Here is a 25,540-nt window from a genome sequence, read left to right as displayed (position 1 = left end):
GAGATTCTTTATGACAACTCTGTGAAGTAGCCAACGGCAGTGTTCCAGTCTCAAACCCTGCTGGAGAAAGAGTGGCTTGTTTAAGGCCACTTTCTTGTGAAGTTGGCATTTGATGGGAGGACTAAACACCCACATCTGTTTAAAATTTAGACCAAGAGTCCTACAGTGAGGAATAACATCTGCAACTGTAAAGACCCATTGAAATAAAAAGTCCCCACCGCACCCCACCAAGGAAAAGGTTTTAGAACAGGATTGAAACAAAAGGAAAGTGGGCCTCTCTGTGTGTGTGTGTGTCTGTGTGTGTGTGGAATGGGCAGTCTTCGTGGCCTCTCCTCCTCCAGCTGTCTTGGTATATTACATTTTTCTTATCGTACTCAGCCTTCCATAGGATATGATCCAGGGCGGCTTGGGTTTCCTTTTGTGTTTTGCGGTGGCTTGTTTCCCCTCCTTCTTCGCATGCGTTTAGCAAATGTTAAACTAACAGTGAAAGATCGAGGAAAGCAGCTCTGTGCACTTAGGAGGCTCCGGGAATTATACAGACAGACCTGTTGTTAACACACACACACTAGAATTCATTCACCCGGAAACAAAGCGGGGAAATCCACTCCTGGTTTTAACAGAGATTCCGTCGGCCCAGAAAAAGCTGCGCTGACTATGAAGTCCGGGAGACGACGCTTTCTCTTAATTTACTAGAAGACTAAAACAGAGCGAAACCCTGAACTGGAACACTGTGCGCACTGGAGCAGACGGCGGGCTCACAAAAGGGCCGGCGTTTCTGAGGGGACTCCCTTCAGTGAAAGGAGGATCGAGAGGGGGCTCGGAACGGGACGGTCGCGCTCCGCACCGGGGCTGCGCGCCCAGAGGGCTTCCGGTAAACTTTCCCCTCAGGGCACAGAGGCGAGAGCAAAGAAAATGCATCTAAAACCTCAAGGGTCTTTGGAGCTTGGCCAGGGGAGCCCAGAGAAGGAAACTGGCTTTCCCGCCTGCTGGAGAATAGCTCGTTGGGCTGCTGCAGGAAGGAGCCCGTCGTATCGACTTCCTCAGATGTGGACTTCGGAGGCGTGGAGGCGGGAGAGCAATTCTATGCTCGAATTCTGTGCCCGCTGCCATGGCGGGTCCTCGAGTCATATTTCCTAGCCCGGGTTGGGCATTGCCTTCTCTGCTATGGCAGCTGAGTAACTCCTCTTGTCCAGCATTGAGAAATGTTGTGGTCCCAACCGAAGGGAGGAAATCTTTACAAATCTTTACAGTATGTAGGAAGGCCTCCCTATAACCCAAAGACCTTCTCCAAACCAGTTTGCCCTAGACGATCCAATGGTTCAAAGGATAGCTATAAAAATGATGCAATTGATTCTCCCCATATATTACAACTACTACACAAATAATTATTTTGTACACTTTTTAAATTGCATTTTGTATATTTTAGCTATAAATATATGAGCTGGTCACTCGACCGTAATAAATAAATTCTTTTTCTTCTTTGAGGCTTTTTTTTGGGGGGGGGGGACAGGTTTCCCCTGAGTGGCTTACAACCACCCCCATCCAATCAACTCCTTCCAGCTTGAACCTTGTAATACATACAGACACATAAGGGAAGCAACCTTTTAATCATATGTTTATAGGTACGGATGTTTACATTTTTTTTTCTCACAGCTGACCAGCTCCTGCTGACCAAAGGAGCGTCGCCGGCGCTCGCAGATCAAACGGCTCTCCTGGAGAAGCGGCGCGCACCACCTGAAGGGGCAGCCGTCCAGTCACGCCGCCGCCGCCGCCGCCGCGCGCTGCTGCTGCTGAGGCTGCTCCCGGGTCTGCCTTGCAATTTCGTCTCCCGCCAGCAGCGAGCAGCAGCCGGACGCGAGTGGCGAGGAGGCGAGCGCGAGAGGCGCGCACAGCCACACATACAGCACACATACACGCACACGGAGGGGAGGCGAGGCGAAGGGAAGGGAAGGGAAGGGTAGGGCTCCAGAGGCTTGGCATGTTCCTGTGTGGACGGGAACCAGCCAGCCAGCCCAAGAGCGGGAGGGCGAGCCCCTGCTGCCACTAGGCGCCGGGTTCATTCATTCGCCTCCCTCCTCATGCCGGCTCCCGCTCTTTCCCAGCCCGCTGCCTGGGACGCCAACCTGTTTGTGGAGGTCACTCCTGGGCCGCCAGCAGCACCAGCCGGAGCCGCCTGTGGCTTCGTCCTCCCTTCGTCGCCTCCTCGCCGCGTCTAATGGTCTTGCCAGCAGAGAGGCGAGCCGGAGCTGGTCGCTGAGCCGGGAGCAGCCCCGTCGCTTTCGGCGCGGTCTGGGACTTACAAGCCACCCATCCCCGCCCCGTCACACACCCACACCGGAGGGATTTACTTTATCGGGAGGAGCCCCGGCGCTCGCACGGCGGGAGGAAAATGTACCTAGACCCTGAGACGACCAAAGGTAAGGGCTGCGCCCTTTATTAGAGCCGCTGGCTGCTGCGCACCTGTCCGGGCAGGGACGGGTCCCATGCGCCGCGCCGAGGGCTTCCTTTGGGCTTCAGATGGGTAGAACCTCCGCCTTTGTGTGTGTGTGTGTGTGTGAAGGAGGGAGGGAGGGAGGAGAGCAGAGACGGGGAGGAAGACCGAGGGAGGCGGAGGTCGTGGCGCTGCTCCGCGCACCTGGAGGGGGAGGAGGGGGGAGGAAGGGGAAGGGGAAGACTGCCTGTGGCTGAGATGGGCGGGGAGCCTGGCGGTCGGGGTCGACTCCCCTCGCTTGCAGGCGAAAAGGGGCGCGAGGACGCGTCGGTAGCTGCGGCTGCGAAGAAATGAGGGCGGTGGCGCGAAACCGAGTCCGAGGCGCCGCTGCCCCCCCCCGGTCCGAGAAAGCCGCCCCCTCCCCCCCTGAGGGGAGGTCGCCTCGCCTGGGTCGGAGGGTGGCCTGCCGGGTCTCCGCCCGCGGCGTCGGGCTCGCTTTCTGGCACCTGCTGTGGCGGAGCCCGAGCCGTGGCAGCAGCCTTGGCTTGAGGGGCTGGGAGTGAGGGAGGAGATGGGACTTCGGCGGGCGGGGGGGGAAGGACTTGCCTCCCGCTAGAGTTCGGCACCGAGGGAGGGGGAATCAGGCCCCCCGAGACCCGCCGGGGCGTCGGCGCTCCCTTCCCCACCCACGCGCTCCCTTCTTTATCGCCCTTTAGCCTCGCCGGCCGGCCGATCCCACCGGCTAGGCCCTGCTCGGTTCTCCCCTCGCTCCAACTCGAACCGTTCCCTCTCCGGCCATTCGCTGGACTTTGCGGAGTTTCTCACTTGCCTCTAGTTCGGGCAAGAAAGTCACTCGCCGGCTGCCGCTTCTGTTCTCTGGCGTGAGTCACGCTTGTAAGTCGCTGCCCCTCAGAACCGCCGCCGCCGCCGCCGCCGAGGCGAAGGGAGAAGAGGAAGAGGCACCTCCTGCTGCTGCTGCTGCTGCTGCTGGGCGAAGCGAGCAGCTCAACCTGACTGCCATCGGAGCCGCCCGGCTTCCCAGCGCCCTGCCTGCAGGACTGGGAGCGAAGCGACTCTCTTTTCTCCCTGCCTGCCTTCCTTCCTTCCTTCCTTCCTTCCTTCCTTCCTTCCTTCCTTCCTTCCTTCCTCCGAGCCAGGCATGGGCTTCTTTCTTTCTGGCTGGCGGCAACTCCCTTTTCCCAGCAGCACCTCTCCTGTCAAGAGTCGCTGCCCAGAGCATGCTTTTCTCTCTTTTTTTTTTCCCTGGAGGAAATATGGTCCAGGTTGTTTTGCTGATGCTGTAAATAGCCAGCTTTCATGAGCCTAATGTGTGTAAAGGCGTGCAGCAGATGCATTTTTTTTTTTTTTTTTTTAAAAAGAAGGAATCACATTTTTATTCTGGAATAAACCACTAAATCAATCTCTGGCCCTCTATTCTCCATAGTTGATTAAAATCCTTCCCACACAACAAGCACAAAGACTGGAAAAACCTGTGGTACACTTTTTTTTGCTGCTTCCTCTTTATAGAAAGGCTTGGTTAAAGAGAGTAGTGCAGCAGGAAAAGGAAAGAGTAAGTGTTCTGCCTTCAAATGACTGCCTTAAGCAGGTACCTTAAAGATGTGGAGTGGCTTTCCAAATCCTTCTGCTAAAACAATGGCGATTTAGGATGCAGAAGACATGCCAAACCCTGGAATGCTTTTTCGCTTAAGCTTGTATGATCTTATTCATATACCGGCCTGATTTCTAAAAATGTCCAGAAACCTATGATTTGTATGAACAAGTGTGATAACTTTCTTCAGTTCCAAAAGCAGTCTTTAGAAACCAGCCTTAATGGCTCTGTCCCTCTTAAGGCAAGTTTCCCCACAATGGACATAATCTGCAGGTCCTGAAGATTGCAAGTAGTTTCAGTGTTGATGAAACTATTGAATTACCAAATGTTCCTTCTTTACCTGCACTTTGTAGTGGCTGGAACGTTACTGTCTAGTTCACACGTGCAGAGATATAGTGGTTAAAATATCAGACTACAAATAAGGGAATTCAGGTTCAGCTGTCTACACAGCCATGAAACTTGGAGGCAGGGGGAGATCTTGGACCAGTTGTGAGCTCTCAACCTAATCTGCCTCACTGGATTGTGATGATGATGATGATGATGATGATGATGATGATGATGATGATGATGATGATGATGATGATGATGATGATGATGATGACGACGACGACGACGACGACGACATTGATGGGACCCACCCACATCACTCTTAGCTTCTTGCATAAATGTGGATTAGGATTGGCCTTGTGTGGCTCTTGGTTTAGTTTCAAATACTGTATCTTCTGCAAATGATGAGTTTAAGTCTGTGGAAGGTTGATCTTTCTTAGGAGTTGACTAGGTGGGGAGAAAGGTAACAGAATGTCAAAAGGAAGAAACAGAGTGGGCAGAAAGAGAAGCAGCACTTACATTGGGGTCTGACCTCATCCACCAATGGCTTCTTCCCCACAAGCTTCCAAGATGGTTGTTGAGGGTTTTTCGGGCCCTTTGGCCGTGTTCTGAAGGTTGTTCTTCCTAATGTTTCACCAGTCTCTGTGGCCGGCATCTTCAGAGGACAGCACAGAGTGTTGTCAGAGGATGGCCTCAGAGACTGGCGAAATGGTAAGAAGAACAACCTTCAGAACACGGCCAAAGAGCCCGAAAAACCCTCAACAACCATTAGATCCCGGCCGTGAAAGCCTTTGCGAATACAAGCTTCCAAGAGTTCTCCCTAACAGAATATCTTCAGGGAAACAAGGACCACTGACACACCTATCCTTGGAGAAAAAAGATTTGTAAATGTATTAAAATATTTTATGACTAGTTATTTGTAATAGCAGCTAAAGCCTCCATGTGGAGGTAATCTCTAGAGGGTTTGGACAAATGGTAAGAATGTTAGCTTCGGTGCCAAATTTGTAAGTTCCCACAGAGGATTCAACTGGTGATTATTTGGAAACAATGCTGGATTAGATGGCTCTATTCTAACAAAGTTCTTCTTATGGTCCCATTTAGGAAAAAAAAAAGTAAACAGCACAGTAAGCTTATCCCAAAGCAAGGATTACAATACAATTCTATTGTATGAAAATGTCCTTTGTTAACGTTTGGAAAGCTGTAGTCTTTTACCTTCACTTTTGTCCACATACAGGTAGAAAGAACAAATATCATCTCTCCTCTGTAGTGATGGCTATTAATGGCTGGTTGTTATGTACCAAAATCTCCATTCAAAACAGCAGTACTTCTTGTCCCAGTCTCAGCTCAGCTTTGCAGACCTCTAAAGCTGTTGTTCTTTTGTACTAGAAAATACAGAAGTCAGAACTGTGCCTGCTGCTCCAAGTGAGAAGGAGGGAGAGAGAGAAACACTAATGACTAGAATAGTATAGTATTTTTTCACATTCTCTATGCTTTTCTCACTACTTTATTTTTCATAGCCATCCCATACAATACTGAGAAGTAGATTAAGCAGCCCACTGCTGTCTGAGGTTCTTCGGAGTTACTCCCATTACTGCAGATCTTAGCAGTCCAATGCTTGTTGAGTGGGTACTTCGTTTTTCAGATCACTTCTGCTGTTGAGATCTATAGAAGCAAGGAATGTTTTATGTTGCCCTAAACTCACTGGAGAAAATGTGCTAAAATAAGTATAATGAATATATTAAACTAAGGGCTGTGTTGGCAAGCTCATATCATTTGTCGAGATTCTATGCCACTCTGTTGTTATAAGGCAAGGAAACTGCTGAACTGAACCAAGCCTACAATGCCATTTTCAGGATACTGTCTAGTCTAGTAGCCAGCTAGATATTTTAGGAGGTTCAGAAGTGATACATGGTAATGGTTTCTCCTTCTTCCACTGCTCATTCTCAGCATTGGTTCATTGGTTCTGAAAACTGAGATTGCCTCCACGTTTTGTGTCTCATATATTCATCTGGCTATATTTATTTTAAAAACAAAACAAAACATAAGCAGCCTTTAGAGCTTCCCTACATTCCGCCAATCCACATATCATTCTTTCTTTCTCCTCCTTCCCAACACTTTTCTTTTAAAAAGCAGATATACATGCACACAGCCTCCACCACAATCAGTGGCACCCTTAGAACCTTTTGTAACAACAAAGTATTCTTCACCTTATGTTAGCCAAGCTACCAATAACGTTAAGTGCCCCTGCACTTAAGGAGCTCTATAAAAGAGATGTGTACATGCTCTTCAAGCCTGGGTATTCCCAAGAGATCATTGTACTGTAGAGAGCCTCCATGGTTTACTTAGCATAATGCTTAAACCAGACACTTTGTTGTACAAACATTCCTAATTTAATAATACCTTTTTAGAGCACTCTGTCATTTCTAAAAGTTGTAGATTGCTCAATTCCAGCTCTCAGTTTGTGGAGACCAGAACCTTACTCCCATGCACTTTTACTCATAAATAATCCAATCTGTTTTGCTAGTCACAGTCAAACTTGGGCTTGTTTGGTCATATCACATGCATTTAGGAAGTGGACTGTAGTCCAGAAAAGCTCATGCTACTATAACTTTTGTCTTAAAGATGCCACAATGTGTTGTTGCTTTGCTACAAGAGGCTTACCTGGGTACTCCCTTGGAAATAGTCACAGTCCCTGTTATTTTAATACACACAAAAAAAAGCATAAGAAGGAAACTCTTAGAGGAATAGAGAAGTAGATGTTTCATTTTTCCCATTGCACACAGATGCATACATGTACTATATACATGCATGTACATATACACAGCTTGAATGAAAGAGTGATAGCATAGATGCCTTTTCTAGATTACACTTCTTGGGAGTCTGGAAATCTCTCAGTGCAGCAGTGAGTAGGAATTAAGATCAAACAATCTTCAGAAAATATGCCACAATTATTCCAAATAAAGAAATAATCTGAAACATCCTTTCATTATAGTCGTTGAATTAAAAACCTGTAGGATATCAGCTGTGACTTGTTCTATGTAGGGGGACCCACCTGGTGTGGGGGATATATGATATAATTAACGCAGAAGAAGTGAGGAAAAACATTTGCCTGGAGCAGTGGTAAAGAACTGGCTCTGAAAGGCAGGGCCAGATACCTTCTCTCTGCAGCCCTCTGTATGCTGAACGGTACTAAAAGTCCATTTATTTTCTAATGGTTGACAAGAACCTGAGCCTTTCATCAAGTTTTCCATTTTATTTCAGTGCCAGAAAAAAACCTCTTTCCCCAAACTTCCCTTTCCTTTATGAGATGTGCTGTCGTAGGGGGTGTACATTCATCATATCCTCATACTGGAAAACAAACCTCTGTGCAGGTTCTTAACCTGTCCATTTGGGGGGGTGGGAAATACTAGTTCTTCTCTGGCACACATCTTTGTAGCTGTTGCTGAAATGAATAGGGTCACTTGCATTTGCCAGGAAGTGTTGTTACAGGCTATTTTCAGATCTTGGCAGAGGTATAGTGCTCATATTATTAATTTAGCTACAGTCCTGTGCCCAGCTAAGAATGATGAAGTTGAGTATCAAAGATTTCAGTGCTAGCAGAGTACTAGGTGCAATACAAACAAAATGATTATATAGAGGGTAGAGGGCTCCTTTGACTGAAGCAACAGCAGCCAGTAGGAGGATTGAGTGACTTGCAGGCAGGATGCCCATGGATTTATGATACTTCAGAGGAACGACTTCTGGAAACTGATTTAGGAGGAGGAGGAGGTTTTGCTCCATAGCTATATAAAGAAAAATCCATTGTGTGGGAAAAAGCATGAAGTGGGAAAAGACTGATGACAATAGATTTTAACATAGGTGGAGAACAAGGAAAAATAAATATGAAAAAGTTGTTCAGGTCTAGTAGTAGAAAGCCTTAAATGTGGGAAGTAGTAGCTTACAGTGAATACCTTCTTTAGTTGTCTTCATGCCCCCTTCTCAGGTTTTAGAACACAGAAAGAGAAATGCTTTTGTGATGAATAAATGGAAAGAAACAGAAAGCAACAATGGTAGCTACTGCTACTGAAAACTATTCATAATGCACCTGTTTCAGGCAGTGTCATTTTGGAGTGTGGATTTTAAACTGATTTAGGGGTACCTGCATAAAAGTCACTTTATTATGTAATGTATTATTAATCATGATTATACAAAGGAACCATGTAGAACACAGATGCCCAGAAGCAAAAGTGATAAATAGGAGGTAAAGACTTTGGTGTAAGGAAATAGTTCAGGTGTGCTTTGTAATTGATTGAAGCAAGGTCTTTTTGCACCCACCCACCACAAAGGTCCTCTTCAGTTGTGTAAGGTGCCAAGAAAATAATAATAATAATGAGGTATCTGAGTACCAAGGGCAGGCTGGCACTAGGTAAATAAATGAAGGCATTTTGAAGTGGCTTGAACAAGGGCATAACAAATTGGCAAGTGAGAGGGAGACAAAAGTTTTAAAAGATGCTTTCTTTGCCTTGTCCACCAGCTAGCCCAGTTGCTCTTTATTACGCCTAAAGTAATCTAGAGCCAACATTTCCACCACACAGCTAAGAATGTTGCTGTTTAAAAACAGCAATCAGGAACAAGACAAAACAAAACAAAAACAAAAAAACCCCCAGTTTTAGGATGAAAGCAAACAATCAACTTTCAAACAGCAGTTTGTTACAATGGTGTGTAACTGCTTGATTCTTGAGCCTTTTGTATCACTCTGCAAAGAAGAAGAAGAAGAAGAAGAAGAAGAAGAAGAAGAAGAAGAAGAAGAAGAAGAAGAAGAAGAAGAAGAAGAAGAAGAAGAAGAAGAAGAAGAAGAAGAAGAAGAAGAAGAAGAAGAAGAAGAAGAAGAAGAAGAAGAAGAAGAAGGAAAAACAGCATATGGTCCCCCTGTATCCTTAACTTCTTTTCCCACATGCCAAAGCTGGGTCAAGGATGCTAGTGGGAATTGACTTACTAGGTAATTATAAGTGCACAATTGTGGCAAAACTATATTATCTGTTTTCAGCCTCAAATTGGCCTGATTGTGTGGAGAAAAACATTGTTAACCAGATTGTCTTATTGTTAAACCATCTTCAGGGTGGTTTCCAAAATTGCAAGGACACCATTCTTCCTCTTTGTGTTGAGTACAGTACGATGTAGACTCTCATACTCTTACCATACAGACTGCTCACCTCTTTGAAGAGGCATTAGCCTGTGGAAGATGATGAAGATCAGCCTATGTTTGCTGACATAGTATGAACAGGCTAGTTGTGGTGCCAGCTGTAATAACCTAGGGAAGCAAAAAAAAAAAAAAAAGACATTGTGATTTGCACAATAGACAGCCATTGTGGTGTAGCATACAGAATGTTGGACAAGGACTCAGAAGACCTAGGTTCAAATGCTTTTTTGTGTGTTTTGTTTTGTTATGAAAACATATAATGTGGGGGTAATTTTAGTAAAATATCTTAAATATCACTCCTTAAATATCTCACATACCTCCAAAACCCTGCTAGTTTTGCCATAGGTCAGATGGAACTTCAGGGCACTTAAATTGAGTGCCAGGGTGTTCCTGTACAAAGCTGTGAGGGAAGGGGGTTTGAGATTCCTATCCCAGGTCCCCTCTGAGGTAGAGGGAGAGACCTTTTATTTTACTCTTCTTGCTTTCAGTTTAGAGAGCTGGCTTTCATTACAAGTGTACCCGCCATCTTTCAGACTAATTTTTATATTTCTCACATGTTTGTATTTTGTAATCCATCCAGTCAAATCGAGGTACAAGACAGGTCTCTCCTCTCCGACCCGCCCCTCCCCCCCCCAATTTCATCAACACAACAATATATCCCCCTCCCCCTACCAGGCTTTTCCTAGTGAAAACCTAACGAGTCTCCAGTGAGTTTCATAGCTCTTTAGGAGCTTGAACCTGGATTCCCATCTCCCAGGACACACAGCTCACCCCCAAGACCTCTCATACGGTCCGGCAGTCCCCGCCGTCGCTGCTTCAAGAAAGGGCCGGTGGGATCCCGGAGCGGAGGCGTCTCGGACCCTCCTTTCCATGTGAGGAAATGCCAGGGGCTTTGGCACCCTTCGGCTGGCGGCTCCTCCTTGTCTCTATGGCTTCTTTGCTGCCTGTGCATCGCTGCCTCGAGAGTTGCCTGCGAAGTCCTCGCTGGGCTGCCGATAAATCGGCCCCCTCGGCGGTGTGTGTGTGGGGTGTGGGGTGGGGGGTAGGGGTTGAAATAATGAAGGAAGCGCCTTCGAGGCGCGGCCGTCACTCCTTTTTTCTCTTCACTCCTCCTCGGTTTTTTGAGCAAGGGCGGTGAGGGGGGGCGGCAGAAGAAGAGGTCCGAGTGTCAAGAGGATGTCAGAGCGGGAGAGAGTGGGAGGGAAGGTGACGCCGGGAGGCTGTGCGAGGCTGGTTAAACATAAGATGAAAGAGCATCAAAAAGGTTGCAGCCCTGGGGGGGGGGCTTCTCTTTTACCCAGAGAGCACGCCGGCTGTCAGCTTCACGTGGAGGGGGCGGGAGAGGCACAGCCTGGGCAGCCCCCGCCAAAACACACAAAAGACTGAGCGGGGATTTTACACGGGCCTTTGGAAATTGTGCGCGGCTCTCTAGAGGCAGACTTTTTCTACTTGGCGGGAGGGAGGGGGGAGGGGGGAAGGCAGGCAGGCGCTGTCCCCTCCGCCCGCCCCCATTCTCCCCCCCCAAAAAAAAACCCCCACTCCCTCACGGGCCGTTAGATCCGCGCTGCTCAGGGCTTGGCCAAAATTAGCCAGCGGGGCGGAGCCGGCCTGGCAGGCGCGGGTGAAGGAGAGCCTCGTTCTGCCTCCTCCTGCGGCGGCGCGCCCTCGGCCAGCGCGGGCGCCGACGGGCTCCACGAGAGCAGAGGCGCGGAGGAGCCCTTTCCTCCTGCACGCCGGCAGCTGCTCGCAAGGGCCCAGCCAGGGACCGCCGCACGCCAGGCCCTTGCGCTCTGCTTGCCTCGCCCGCCCTGCCGGCTTCCCACTTCTATGCGGAGCTCTATCGTGCTGTTACTTAAGGCTGCTGCTGATGGCGCCCTTCATCCGTTTCCTTTACTATTGCACCCTTCTCGCCCCTTTTCTGATTCTCGCTAAAGTCGCCCTTTCTCCCACCCTTTCCTTTCCGGCCCCTCGCTCAACATTCGCCGCGTGCACAGCAAGCAACCTGCCCTCCCTCGAAGCCATGGCCCCTCCTGAGACTGCCTGCTTGGGACTGGAGAAGACGTTCCCTGCGTGTTTGAAACCCCGCTGCGTGGGGCTGAGCAGCAGGAGGACAGAGGTTCTCACTCCCACTCCCCCCCTTTTATCCCCCTGGCGAAAAGGAAGCGCGCGAGAAAAACTGTTGCTTCACGGAGGGACGGCTGCCTCTCCCTTCACGTCCCATGTCTAGATCCCGCCCACTCGCTGTAAAATTCCTCAGATGCTGTCAGGTGCTAAGTGGCTCCCGGAATAGCTCTCCTGTCGTGTTTCCCTACCCACCCGTCCCCTCGCTTGCGAAGCGGCAGGTGAGGTCAGCCAGCTAAAATTAAACCTGATTTTGGCTGGGAAGAGGCAGCACCCTCTTGCCAGATCGAGCCTTCGATCTGCCGGAGACACCGGGACCGGGAAACTGGAGAGCCGAAGATGGCTCCCTCCCCTTTAGAGGCAAAGATGCGGGCGGGCGGGCGGGCGGGCGGACCGGGCGAGAGCGCCGAGGAAGCAGCTAGGGGCGGTACTGTGTTCTCGTGATCTTATCCGAGGCCAGCCCTCAACCTGCCGGAGGGATGGAGGGAGAGGGAAATGAAGACAGATACAGATAATATTGCTGCCATCCCTGAAACCCCTCGGGGTTCGGCTAGAATGTTTCTGGTGAATTTTACGGTGGTGGGAATTTTATATGGCCAGACAGCAAGACAGCCATTTAAAAACCCTGTTCAGAAAGCAGAAGGATGGCAAAAGATATGGAGGAGGATGGTAAGGAGGTGAGGTGCTAGACTGGCCACTGGCTAGCTTTGCGAGATGCTGCTTCCTCCTCCTCCTCCTCCTCCTCCTCCTCCTCCATAGGAGTTGGAAAGTCACCTGATCCTTTTCCTTGATAGTTATGGATGGTTAGCCATTGTCGGAAGCCAGGACACTGGGCTGTTCCCCAGTGCGTGTATTATAAGAAAAGAGGTCAGGAGGTGCTTCATGAAATCTACATGCCCAGTTCCTATACTCTCCACTCTGAAAACAAGTTGTGTCGTTTCTCATCCCCTTCTAGAAACAGGTGCTAAGAAGACTGACAAAAGGTATGCAAACTTTGATCATCAGCAAATTGCAGTTCAAGTGCAGATGATTCTCAAATGAATTATTGATGGACAGATGGATGAATAATGATACAGAATTTCCACTCCATTCCAAATTCCCAACCAAGTCAAAATCACTAAAGAATTCCCACTGCAACTATTACAGATTGTACAGTGTGTGAATTGGGTAGGAATAAGCACATACACAAAAGCAAGTGGGAAATTAGGTGATGAACCACTGGTGACAGAGAAGTCTGGGTGCCCTGGCGTTGGAGAGTTAATATATGTGTGCATGGGGAAGGATGACAATCTTAAGCAAATTAACCTAAGAGGAAGAGTTTTAGACGCCCATGTACTGTTCTAAACGTACCTGCGATCTTTCAAGGCTCCTAATAAAAAATTAGGATGGGAGTAGATCCATACTTAGCCAAATTTAAATTAGGTTAGAGTGTTATATTAGGATTCAAAAGATCTGGGTTCACATCTTTGCCCAGCTGTAAAACTCATAGGGGTGACCTTGGGCCAGTTACACTCTCTTAGCCTGACTTACATGCCTCATGAGGCTCTTGTAAGGATAAAGTGGGGAGCAGGAGATCCATGTAGATCACCTTGTGCTCACTGGAGGAAAAGCAGGAGATGCATTTCTAAGCTTGAGAAATACTTTAGGGTGTCCCTGGAAACTGTGCAGTGCATTTATCTGGATCCTGGTCATGGCATATACCTGCTTGCACTCTATAGTGTTGGGTGATTAATCTAATTCCCCCCCCTCCCCATTGCTACCATGCATCCACAGAAGAATCAAACTAGAGAAGGACAGGGAAGTCAGTCAGCTTCCCGGTATCTCATCCTCCGCTCTTCTCTGTGTCACTCTTTTGTGAGAGTAAAATTTTATGGTGGAAAGACTAAAAATGTGGGATAACATAAATTATTTGAGATTTTTCACAACAACCAGTTGCCTTGTCCACGTATATCTATGCTGCTATGTCTTCACCCACCCTATGTATTACCACCATACTTTTATCCTAACAGCTTCCAGAGGTCCAAGAGGTACACATGCCCACCCCTTGACCTTGGAGGGTTAGAACCACTCCCATGGCTTGCTCATCTTGAAAATATTTTTCTTTTTTAAAAGCCGTTTCTTAAAAACTGAGATTTTGAAGCCACACACAAAACATCATTGCAAAAGTTTGGCCCTAGAAATGAGAGCCAATCCCTCCGCTGAAGAACTTAACCAATGTCCTTCCTTCTGAGAAATGAGAAGCCAACTGGCAAGATGAGTTGCCATTTTTTAATGGGAGAGATGCCTGTCAAGTTTGATGTGAAGGAAAGACCTGGAAACTTAGGAGTAAGGAAGAAGCAACCCCATTTGCCATTTTGCAAAGGTAATGCTAATGGTCACTGGCATGAGTAAGAAATAGTTAATACTTCACAATTAGCCCACCATCCTACTTGCATACCTTTAGTATACTAAATACCGTTGTGGTATTTTTTGGTTGTAAGCCGCCTAGAGTGGTCTTAACCGACTAGATAGGTGGGATATAAATCGAATAAATAAATAAATGGTTCTCTCTTCACATAAATTTTCTTCACAGAGGATTTTCTTGCACAGAGATTGTCTTCATGTAAAAAGGGGTCAGAAGACCAGCAGTTGTAAGATCGAATCCACATGATGGAGTGAGCTCCCGTCGCTTTGTCCCAGCTCCTAGCAATTCGAAAGCATGCACATGCGAGTAGATAAATAGGTACCACTTCGGTGGGAAGGTAAAACGGCGTTCCCTAGTCACGCTGGCCATGTGGCAATGGAAACTATCTTCGGAGAAGCGCTGGCTCTACAGCTTGAAAATGGGATGAGCACCGCCCCCTAGAGTTGGACACGACTGGACTAAAAATGTCAAGGGGAACTTTTACCTTTACCAGAAATACTAAGACATGTTTCACACAGTCTTAGTATTTCTGTTAGTCTGTTGCAGCAAAAACAACAGAGAGTCTTGTGGCACTTTAAAGACTTAACAGGTCTTAATTGGCACAAGGATTTGTGGAGTGCTGGCCTATTTGCATCTCATGAAGTGGCATACAGTCCACAAACACTTGTGCCAAATAAAACCTGTGTGTAAAAACAGGTGCATTGAAACTATTGGTTGCTTCCACAGTCTAATTATGTTACTGGTTCATGTAGGCTGAAGTATCACCTATACTTCACCAGAAGAGAAAAACAACAAACCTTGATCTCTGTGTCAAATTTGACAATTCACTGCCTTGTTAAATTCTGAGCCCTCATAAGAACTGGAGCAACAGGAAGCAACCTCTGCCTAGGATATTGTGTCTTTGTCACAGCTCCAACCTAAGCTGTATTTGCTGTCCTTAAATTCAGCCCCAGATCTGCCAACCCAAAAGAAGCATGAGTCACATTCCTTCAGACTATGAGATTTTAATTTAACTCACATTACAAGTTATACATGAATGAGGTTCTTTTGTTTCCTCTGTTTATGACCACAGCCCATGCTGCAGGCATATACCTTTTGTATCTTTGAATGCTGGGACATTTCTTTATGAAAAGGGGAGATGTTTCTCTTTTACTTTCAGGATCTGAAAAATTCCCAACCCTTTCAAGGCTCTGTATTTAAAATGGGGAAGGTCAGGAACACTGACATGTTGAAGAAAACACAACCCAGAGAGAGTCTGGAGATGTATTAGATCAGATCATCTTGGCTGGAGAGTTGAGCAGCCAGCTCTCAGTAGTGTTAATGTCTGTGTTGTGCACAGGTGTGTGGATGTTTGTGTGATTTATTTGCTTTACTACAAATGAGTACAAACATTTCCAAGGGGCTCAGGGTGGCATAAAGGGGCTTCTTGATATTTTTAGCCTTGTAAAATTGCCATTTATGTAGATGATAAACTAAGACAGAGTGACCGGGCAAATATGCCCTTCCTTACTGTTATTATTTAGGAAAATAATGTGCTGGCTGTCTAATCTTGGGCTGATATGTATCAAGATGTTAACTAAGCACTTTCCTTCACATCCCATCTGTTTCCTCTTCGTCATATTTTATCACCTTTTCTCTTCAAGTCTTCTTGAGAGTCCTATCTGCTCTCAGCTTGTACAGGTTTGCAGGAAGCAGGATAGACAGGCACCCAGGTGAGATTGCCACAGTTGATGCAGAATAAGAAGGATGCGAGCCAGGATGGAAAGGTGACCTTGTGTTAAGTTAATCAAGTCTGAGTAGAAAGTAGCCAATCACAGAAAAGCAGATAAAGCAGGGCCACTGTAAAAATCTAAGGAGATGGTGGAATAGACATGAAAATATTTGTGGTTGTTGAGGCATGACTGTACCCACTCCCGCCACCCTTAAAAGCAGTTTTACCTGTTTGAGTTTTATAGGTTTTAGTCCTACATATTGGATGTGCATTTGAGTACAGTATTACTGGCTTCATTCTTGCATATCAGAAATGTTTTGCAACAGTGCAGTGCAACAACTAGTAACAGTGACAGACATCCTAGTTATGTTCCAAAGGGAAGAGTGTTTTGAAAAGCTGGTGGTACTCACTAATGGTAATAAATATTTATACACACAATGGAGCTTACTTACAAAAATGTTCTTTCTATTTGTGTACTAAGCTGGGACACCAGTCCTGAAAAATTCTAGGTTGTTAGGATGGGGAATCATCTGTAAAGCAAACCAGTTATATGCGGCCATTTAATTCATGTGTGTCAAAGAAACTATGTCAAACAAGAGATTATGTGTACATCAGAACAGTACTTTGTTGCCACTGCATCAGTCACTATTTGAACCATATTCATGGTTAAAAGATGTTTAGCAAGGAGATGGGAGGGGACACAGGAACAACATAAAGAAGACAGAAAGCATGTTTAATGGAAATACTTGTATTTATCTTCTTAACTTCCTTTACAGTGTCTGTGCTTGCCCACATCCTGTACTCATTGTATCCTCTTCTTTGTTTTCACTTATCATAACTTGACCTTCCCATATGGTGATATCATAGAAGCAAAAAAGAAGAGAGCATCTTTTCATTCCACTGAGAATGTCTTCTCACTGTACTCCACTCCTACACTGTCAATAGCTGATTTCTAAAAAGAGTGTCTGGGCCTCAGGTCTGTCTGAAAGACAAGCCCTTTACTTAGAAGGACTGCTTTCTAATCCCAGATGTACAAGAGCTGGCTATAATTGCTGAGGGTTGAGGGAAATGCATTTGGCACATGGTCAGAGATATTTTCATTGCTATTATTTTTATGTGTGTCTTCCAAGGATGTGTCCTGGCATTCAAAGGAGGCTTTTGAGATGAGGCCTAGTTCCAAATATGCACCCTCTTCTGAATTAGATTTTAGTTCCATAGGAATCTCAGGACAGGAGCTATCTTATTTTCTGAGTCTCCTTCTGTTCCTATCCCACATTGACAGCTTCTGTTGCCATAAATGCATATAAATAATTGAAGCCCTTGGAAGTGATTTTGAATGCTGTTGAGGTGTGAGAACTGGTCCAAGGCAGCTGGCAGTCTCTGGCACTTCCTATCTCACACCCTCAAACACGAAAACTGTTCAGAGAACTGTTGCTGCAGAAGGGCTTCACTCAAAATATATCCTTAAAAGTATGGCAACGCCAGAGTTGCTAATATAGGAAGCAGCTGAGGTGGCGCAGCTTGCTTCCACCTGCCCTCCCACTGTGAAACATATGGAGGGCCAGAGAACCACACTGAAAGTTTAATGAGTGCCTGGCTTTGCAAAGCTGGAGGAACCATAGTTAGAGAGGACCAGGACTGGCACTGCACTTCATGGGCAAGTAGGGATTTGAACCTGGGTTTCCCAAGTCCTAGTCCAACCAGTACCCCAGGCTCCAACTACTCCTCCCCATGGAAATCCTTAAGAGGAGTTGGTAATTACAGAGCTGAGCACTCTGTCAGTTTTCTGTTACCTCCAATCTGGTTCTGAGAAGTGGGAAACAGGAAGTCAGGTGTCTAGCAAAGCGGTTGGCCTTAACAGCTAGTCCCATCAGAGACTAGCTCTCTAATACCACAGAAATGACTGGTACCATTTCATCCTCCTCTGTATCAAAGTCCCGGCTCTCTTGTCTATTCTAGCATCATGACAGTTGCTGCTGCTTCTGTTGTACTAATTCCCAGAAATTATGTTTTATTTCCATGCTTTTCACTATTTTTGTTCTGTTTGTAATTTTATGTTTACATTCTGTTTATTTTTGGAAGAATTCAGGCTGAATTACAGGATAAAAATAAAGCATAACAATAATACCGAAAATTCTAGTTTACATATCAATAAAACGGTCTCAAGAACAAATTCTTTTTTTCTAGCCCTGCTAAGACACCACAATATGCTGTAATACAATTAATCACATTCTTGGCAAACATCTGCTTCAGAATCCAGGGCATGCAAGAACTAAGTCAAATTCCATAGAGTTGAACATATTCAGTAGGAAAACAAAGCATAATTTTCTCCTTAGCTCCAAGGTTTGGGAGTAGCTCTGTAGCGGACAAAAAAGCTCTACACAGAACCATTAAAATTGCCCAGAATATCATTGGGCTCCAGCTACCAACCCTGGATGACACCTTCACATCCCGCTGTCTGAGGAAGTCACACAGCATCCTGAGAGACTCTTCCCATCCTGCTTATAACTTTTTTGAACTGTTGCCGTCTGGCAGAAGATATAGAACAATTAAGACTCGGACCACACGTTTTCTGAATAGTTTTTATCCCAGAGCTATAATTGCACTTAATAATGAGCTTAAAGACCATCAGTAGTGAATAGTTAGTTGGACTGTGTTACTTGGCCTGCGGTGTAGATGTTTGTATTTTTAGTGGGGGACTTTTAGTGGGTGGGGGGGAGTGTTGGGGGATTTTTTTAGTGGGTGGGGAGTGTTTGGGGAATTTTATGTGTCTGCATGGGTCTGGTCTCTGGGTGTCTGTGAATTTCATTGTATGGGTATACTGTGTATATACTTACAATGACAATAAATAAATAAATAAATAAATAAATAAATAAATAAATAAATAAATAAATAAATAAATAAAAAGTTGATATTGTCACTATAAAGTTTAATCACTAGGTGGCACTAGACCTAGTTATAGCTGGGTGGAATTTGGAGTTTTCTGTTGCTGCTCTCTTGTTGTTGGAAAGAGAGAGCAAAGTTGTCCAGATTTCTGGTTGGTGGCTCCATCAAGTCATTCACAACACTTGTCTAACCATGACACAATGTTACCCTGCAACCCGAAATGGAGATCTAGACTGAAACCACTAATGGACTCAGCAGGTATTTCATTGCTTTCCAATATAATGTACGCTTAGCAAGATTCAGAAATCTCTCTTGTGGGTGCATCTCTTATGGTATCACCTAAGCAGCCAAACTTAGGTGCTATCGTAAGAGTAGATTCCAATACTGCATAAAAATTACCTCACATGGCATGGAAGGAAGTAAGGAAGGACATGCTGTGGCATCTTCAAGACTAACTGGTGTATTTTTATGTGAGCTTTCATGGACTTCACTTCCTCAGACATAAGGGTGAAACTACATGGCAAATATTTATACATGGCCCCAAAGCCAAGAGATTGCTACCTCTTCTAAAACTTGGATTGTAAATAATAGTTATGTGGCTATTCTGAGTTTAAACAGTTCGTTATAATTCAGGCTGTGACTTTTGCACAGTGACTTGTGTGAGCCCAGGCTGAAGATGATAGGACGTCTGTGTAAACATATGTATGTAGAACTGGACTGCAAACGTCAATCATATATTCCTTATTTGTAACATGTAAAGAAGAGCTTGAAACAGTGCCTGCTATGCTAGTACTACATATTGTGCACTGCTGCTCACCATTTAGTCAGTCTATGTGACAGCAGGAGCTGGTAACTCGGGAGTGTCAGCGGGTTAAATTGGTAGAACTTGATATGTGGAATTAGCCTCTACCTCTTCTCCTATGCCCAACAGTAGACTTTTTACAAGCAGAGCAGTTTGTTGCAAACCTGGCATTTGCAATGTAACAAACATAACTTTGTAAATGAGGGGGAAAGAGAGAGAAAAGGTGGGACTGCTGCAGAGAGAGAGGGGGGGTATATAGTTCAAGTTAGTAGCAACTAATTAACTAACTAATTAGTGGTAGAAAAGCCAGGAAATATTGTGGGGGAGGAGACCAATTCAAATTTATTATACTGTACAGTGGGGTCTTGACTTAAGAACGGCTTGAGTTAAGAACATTTTGACTTAAGAACCGCTCTCATAGGAAAATATTGACTTGACTTAAGTACTTAGATTTGAGTTAAGAACTGAAAAAAAAACATGTGGGAGGCAGGGAAAGTGCAAAATGTGAACTTTCAGTTAACTGTTGGCCAGTGAAAAGGGTGCCTGTCTGCTTCCTCACTCCTCCCAGCGTTTAGAGAGTGGATTGGGAGACAGTCTTCAGACTGCCTGGTACTGTACTGCCTGGACTATATTTTCCCTGCCTTCCCTGAACCTTTCTTGACCTAAGAAAAAAAGAAACAAAATATCCCCCTCTAGTGGTTGAAGGCGGAATAGCAGCTTCCCGTTAGTTTCTATGGACGGAAAAGAGCAGATACGGATTAAATGGTTTTCAATGCATTCCTATGGGAAATGCAGATTTGACTTGAGAACTTTTTGACTTGAGAACCGCCTTCCAATACAGATTAAGTTCTCAAGTCAAGACCCCACTGTATAAAGCAAAGGTAATCCCTTGGGACATGTTTTTGTGTATGTGTACCAGGGCTGGCCAATTGTCTGTGCAGCCCAAATATTGTCTGTCAGGGTGGCAGTATTTTCAGAACCTAGCCCAGGAAGCAGGGTGGGTGTGACCTGAGAGGAAAAATTCTTGGATCAGTACCTTGGCCACCATTCAGAGGCACCCTTTACGGAGGTCGGGGAAGCATGTTTCCATCCATATATTTCAGACCAAAGTGGTGTGTGTGTGTGTGTGTGTGTGTGTGTGTGTGTGTGTGTGTGTGTGTGTGTGTGTGTGTGTGTGTGTGTGTGTGTGTGTGTGTGTGTGTGTGTGTGTGTGTGTGTGTGTGTGTGTGTGTGTGTGTGTGTGTGTGTGTGTGTGTGTGTGTGTGTGTGTGTGCTATATTTACTGTGAGGTATAAAAAGGAGCCTCAGGACAAACTCTTAAATGATGCCCATAAGTTCAAGAGCAATTGTGTAGGCCTTTCAGATGCTCTTTCTCCCATCTCTGTACTGTATCTGAAAGGGCACTTCAGAGGGCCCTGGGAGTGTACAATGCAGACTTGGATCACCTGTGGTCATCCTGTGTGGAGCAGATTGGTAGGTACTGTATGTGGATGGATTCTTCCACTCCTTGCAGCACCAGTGGGGGGTTGGCATCAGTTGGGCCCTGGGTGCGGTGTTCAAGCTCACCTCTTGTGTTCAGTAAACATTTACATTTAAATGCATTAAGCCATTAAATGAAAGTAAATGCTTCATTTCTATTGCGTCAGACTATAGAATCCATTATGAAACACAAGCAAATTGAGCATGCAGTGCTAAGAATCTGAATTGCTTCCCTTATTTTACTTACAACTTGGCTACCTGTGTATTGAATGGAGGGTAACTGATCATTTAGTATAGCTTGGCTATCCATTAGTGCACATTAATCATCTTGCCACATACTCACAGTCAGATTGGATTTTTGACACTCTTCTAGTGCATGTTAATGAACCGAGTGAGGAAGTAAGTTTATGTTCATGATTGTGAGTATTCACTCAGGTGTATTGTTGTCTTCCAGAGCCTTTTCTAAATGCAGACCATGCACAAATCATTTGTTTAGTTAATGCACACTGCGCTAAAGTTATTTGGATTGCATCTATTAACAATTTAAAATACTGTAAAGTCTTTCAAAGTTTAATTGCCAGAATCTATTCGGGTTTTATGCCACAAGTCTCAGTGTCGAGTTGCTGCAAGTTAAGAAGTCAGTCTAGGCACCTAAGGTTGCATGCATGGGTTCAGAGAGAAAGAGGGAGCCCATTGCATTTATCTATTGGGCTGCAAATTCCTCATCCTAGCAGTAGACCAATATTATCTCACCATACCAATGACAAGTAATTTTAAAGGAATTAAATATGACTCTTAATGTTAGACCTGAGCTCCCTGGTATCTTTGACATGTGTGAGCTAGGGTTGAAAAATGCATGTGTAAACAGTATATACCAGTATTTGCTAGACAAGGGACATAATGACCTGACACTCAAGGATGTTTACAAATGAAAGGCAACCCTGTTTTTTTTCCTCTTCAAGGAAAACATAGCAAGTTCATTGGGGGGTTGGTGTTAGGGAGAATCTGCAATTTCACAGCTTTTTTCAGGTTTCCTTTAGTTTGTGCTTTCTATGCAGGTGGAACACGAAGGTCCAAGGACAGTTTAAAAATAAAGAATGGAGGCCCTTGAGAGAGGGGGAAGGGGCCTTTGAGTCTGCTCAACATCTCTCAGCATATGACAGACTGAGTGAAGACACATTCCCCCTCATAATCTTCCTCATAATGTCTTATGTTTCTATTTAAATTATAGCAGTTCTTCCCCCCCCCCAATAACTGTGTGCCATTAAGTCAATTCTGACTTAAAATGACCTTTTCCAGGGTTTTCTAGGTAGAGAATACATAGAAATTGTTTGCTGTTCTCTTCTTGGGGGGGGGGAGCGCCCTGGAACTGTGCTGCTTGCCCAAGGCCACACAGGCTGGCTTCTCCCTGGAAGCACAGTGGGGATTCAAACTCCCAATCTCTAAACCCAATACCTAACTCACCAGGCTATCCAGCCAGCTACACATACTTATACACTTACTCTTTCTGAAGATGGAAGGTCAAAGATAGATTTGAGCCTGGCTGCATATGTAAGAGTTGTAGTCAGCAGTACGCATGCCAGAGAGTTGGAAGAATTCTTCTGGTTTGCTTGTAGTGATGCTAGCATCTTGACTCTGACATCATGTACTTCTAACAGATTTATTCGTGAAACCAAAAACAGGCTCACATCTTCCTTTTTCTGCTTTTCACCACTACTCTTTCCTCAATGTACTGCTTCTCTGTCTGTTATGTGCATCAGGTCTGGACCAACTTATAGCAACCCTAGCAGAGGTTTCAAGGTAAGTGAGATATTTAAGGGGTGGTTTTACCAGTGCCATATTTTCCCCAAGAGTTTCCCACATTCTATGGCAAGCTGTTGAAGGAAAGCACAACAAAGCATCTTACAACCAATTATGGAATAATTGGTCCCCAGGAAAAAGTTTTCCCTGAATCCTTATTGAAATGGACTCGCATGAGGCAATTTCCCTGAAGTAATTTCCCTTTACTGCACAGTATTTTTCACAGAGTTCACTCCATATTTAGCACAGGATAATTTGTAAAACAAGCAGTGAGGAAGAAATCCCAAATTCTGGGTAATGGATCCTGTTCAATTTTATACCTGTGAACACTAGAAAATAAAAAACTGGTTGTTAACCTCCTAGATGAATTGTTTGTGGTTAAAAGTCAACAAGAGCAATTGCTTTATGTAAATTCATCCTGGTTTATATGCTAGCCCTGGTGGTGTGTGGTGAGAACAGGGAAATTTACTTTTATAGCTAGATGGACTGTGTGGAAGAGGATGTCTAATCCCTTTATTTAATCCTGTTAATCTTTGGTTTCAGTGATGAAGCAATCAATTCTGCAAACTAATTATATGTTACGTAAAGAAGCATTTTCTTTTATCGGTTCTGAATTTACCACTTTCTGTTTCTCTTAATGTTAATCAACAGTTCTTTAGAGGGTGTTAAAAATCCCTTATTAGGAACAGAGAGTCACTTTGAGGTAATAGCTGTTGTTGCTGAAGCTTTTTCAAAACCAAACAAAGTCACATGCAGAGAGAAAGGAAAGAACAGCCAAGATAAGAAGAAGCGGCTTCTGTCTTTTGTGCTTGGGAATTCAGCTGCTAGAGGGAGGGAAAGATCCTGACAAAGCATGTATTACATACAACCTTAGTAGCCACTTGAAGTCCCAGCAAGGTCAGTCTGAAGCATCATTTTCATGTTGTCTTCTGGTCTCTGCAGTGTTGCAGTAGGAAGTTTTTACAGGCTATTTTATCCAGACTATTATTGAACCAAAGGCAAAAGGACAAACAAAAAGCAGGCAATGTGAGGTAAGAAAGAAGGAAACAGGACAGGAAACTGTCAGCTGGAACCTGAGTCACATGAATATTAAGAACAGTGGGGTGTAGGTTGCCTGAATGCCATTTGACTCCCCCCCCCCCGAAAGTCATTCTGAGTGCCTAAATGCCTGTTTTGGATTAGACTTTTGTATTTTTTTTTAACCACATGGGCACATGCTACCATATACTTTATTCCCTCTATTCATGCATAAAACTCCTTGCCACAGTGTGTGGTGATGGCATCTAGCCTAGATGCCTTTAAAAGAGGATTGGACAGATTCCTGGAGGAAAATGTCCATCGCAGATTACAAGCCTGGGGATGTATAATCTCCAGGCTTAAAAGGAAGGTACCTCCAAATGCAAGATGCAGGGGGGAGGGGTATCAGGAGACAGGTATCTAGTTGTCTCGTGTGCTCCCAGAGGCATCTGGTGGGGCCACTGTGAGATACAGGAAGCTGGACTAGATGGGCCCTTGAAATGATCCAGCAGGGCTCTTCTTATGTTCTTATGAATTGCTAAGAAAATGCCTTCCACAGAAACAGAGCTTGAAGATCTTCTTGTTTTTGGACTACGATTGCCAGACTTTCAGCACCGTCACCATCAGCATCCCTAGGGGTAGCCCTAAAGTAACGATCCAATGCTCTCTGTTTGGCAATAGCACTCCAAAATAATGGGGAGACATCTTTCTCAGCCTCGTTAAGATGTTCTAGCTGGGCCTCAGACAATTAGCCTAAATCTGGTGCTTTCTGCATTTAAGCATTGCTGTATCGTAGTACAGTAGTTTTTTCTTGAAGGGCCTGCTCCTAACCCCACCCTACTTTGCAGTAAGGAACTCCTTTCATCATTGGCGACAGCTGTAGGAAATGTTACAGTGAGATGTAAGAACTGACTTCTTCTGAATTAGTTTTCTGACTCCTACCATAACTTGGAGAAATGCCAAAAGCATTTATCATTCAACCTGTGAAGCAGACTTCAGATGTGGGTAATCATGTAGACTGTAAAATCGCAATCCATGTTGTTTAGGAAGATTCTCGTCAGCCCCCAAAAACTGTGATGCTGTGCAAAAGGCAGAATAGTTCAGCAACAAGACCATTTTGCTGAAAGTACAGAAGGTCAACATTTTATGTCTGGCCTTGATGCTTTTAAGATACTATGTCACAAGTGCAAAGGAATACACCTACAGTGTTGGGTGTGAGTTTGCCTGTATGTTGTGCTCATTCATCCAGGGAACTGCTGTCACATTTCTGTCCTCAGTTTCTATCTGTATTTTCAGTATAACTTACTGTATGTCTTGGTTCCATGACATGGTAAAATCCTTGCTTCCAATCCACCACAGAGCCATTTACTGACAGGGCATGGAAACCCCTGGCATGATGGTACTACATCAGTGTTATGCTATGGATGGCATGTCTGCATGTATGTGTATAACACTCTCAGTAGGAATACTGGTTCTCATGAAGATAGTCACATTTAGGCTGCGTTTCTCTTGTTGTTTTGGGTTGTAAGTTCCTTAGAAACAGAAGATAAGATTTTATTTAGTGTACGTGCAGCGCTAGATGTGATATGGCCCCAGATGTTACTGGAGGGTCTAAGTCATGCCGTAATAAAAGCAGCTAACTTGGCATACTATTCTGGCAGGTGCCATTTTTCAAATCCACAAATGAGATGCCAGTGGCAAAAGCAGTAGCCTTGAAAGAAAGAAAGAAAAACATTTCCTTCCTTTCTCTTGCAAAACCTTCCTTAGGAAAGCT

The 25,540-nt window shown here is 45.1% G+C and overlaps 1 protein-coding gene and 1 long non-coding RNA gene across 10 annotated transcripts in view; one reads left to right on the top strand and one right to left on the bottom strand.

The window, feature by feature from the left end:
* Nucleotides 1–1,800: 1,800 nt before the first annotated feature.
* Nucleotides 1,801–25,540, top strand: part of SYT7 (synaptotagmin 7) — a 295,759-nt gene continuing 272,019 nt past the window's right edge. Inside the window, exon 1 of one of the 9 annotated variants that reach the window (XM_072985521.2) lies at nucleotides 1,801–2,417. In XM_072985521.2, the coding sequence (XP_072841622.2) occupies nucleotides 2,390–2,417 (28 nt within the window). In that variant the 5' untranslated portion in view covers nucleotides 1,801–2,389. The remainder of the gene's footprint in view (nucleotides 2,418–25,540) is intronic. The other 8 variants (XM_072985520.2, XM_072985523.2, XM_072985524.2 and 5 more) reach the window with 8 other exon arrangements.
* LOC140703067 (uncharacterized) lies at nucleotides 5,230–11,012 on the bottom strand. Its single transcript, XR_012082373.2, has 3 exons — nucleotides 10,318–11,012; nucleotides 9,560–9,657; nucleotides 5,230–6,029 (listed from the first exon to the last, which is right to left on the bottom strand). It is a non-coding gene; the product is annotated as an uncharacterized LOC140703067 (long non-coding RNA).

This window comes from Pogona vitticeps, chromosome 1, assembly GCF_051106095.1.
Source record: "Pogona vitticeps strain Pit_001003342236 chromosome 1, PviZW2.1, whole genome shotgun sequence".
In the NCBI taxonomy this organism is placed as follows: domain Eukaryota; kingdom Metazoa; phylum Chordata; class Lepidosauria; order Squamata; family Agamidae; genus Pogona; species Pogona vitticeps.
The sequence above is the reverse complement of the archived record's forward strand: the minus strand, read 5'-3'. Positions and strand labels throughout refer to the sequence as shown.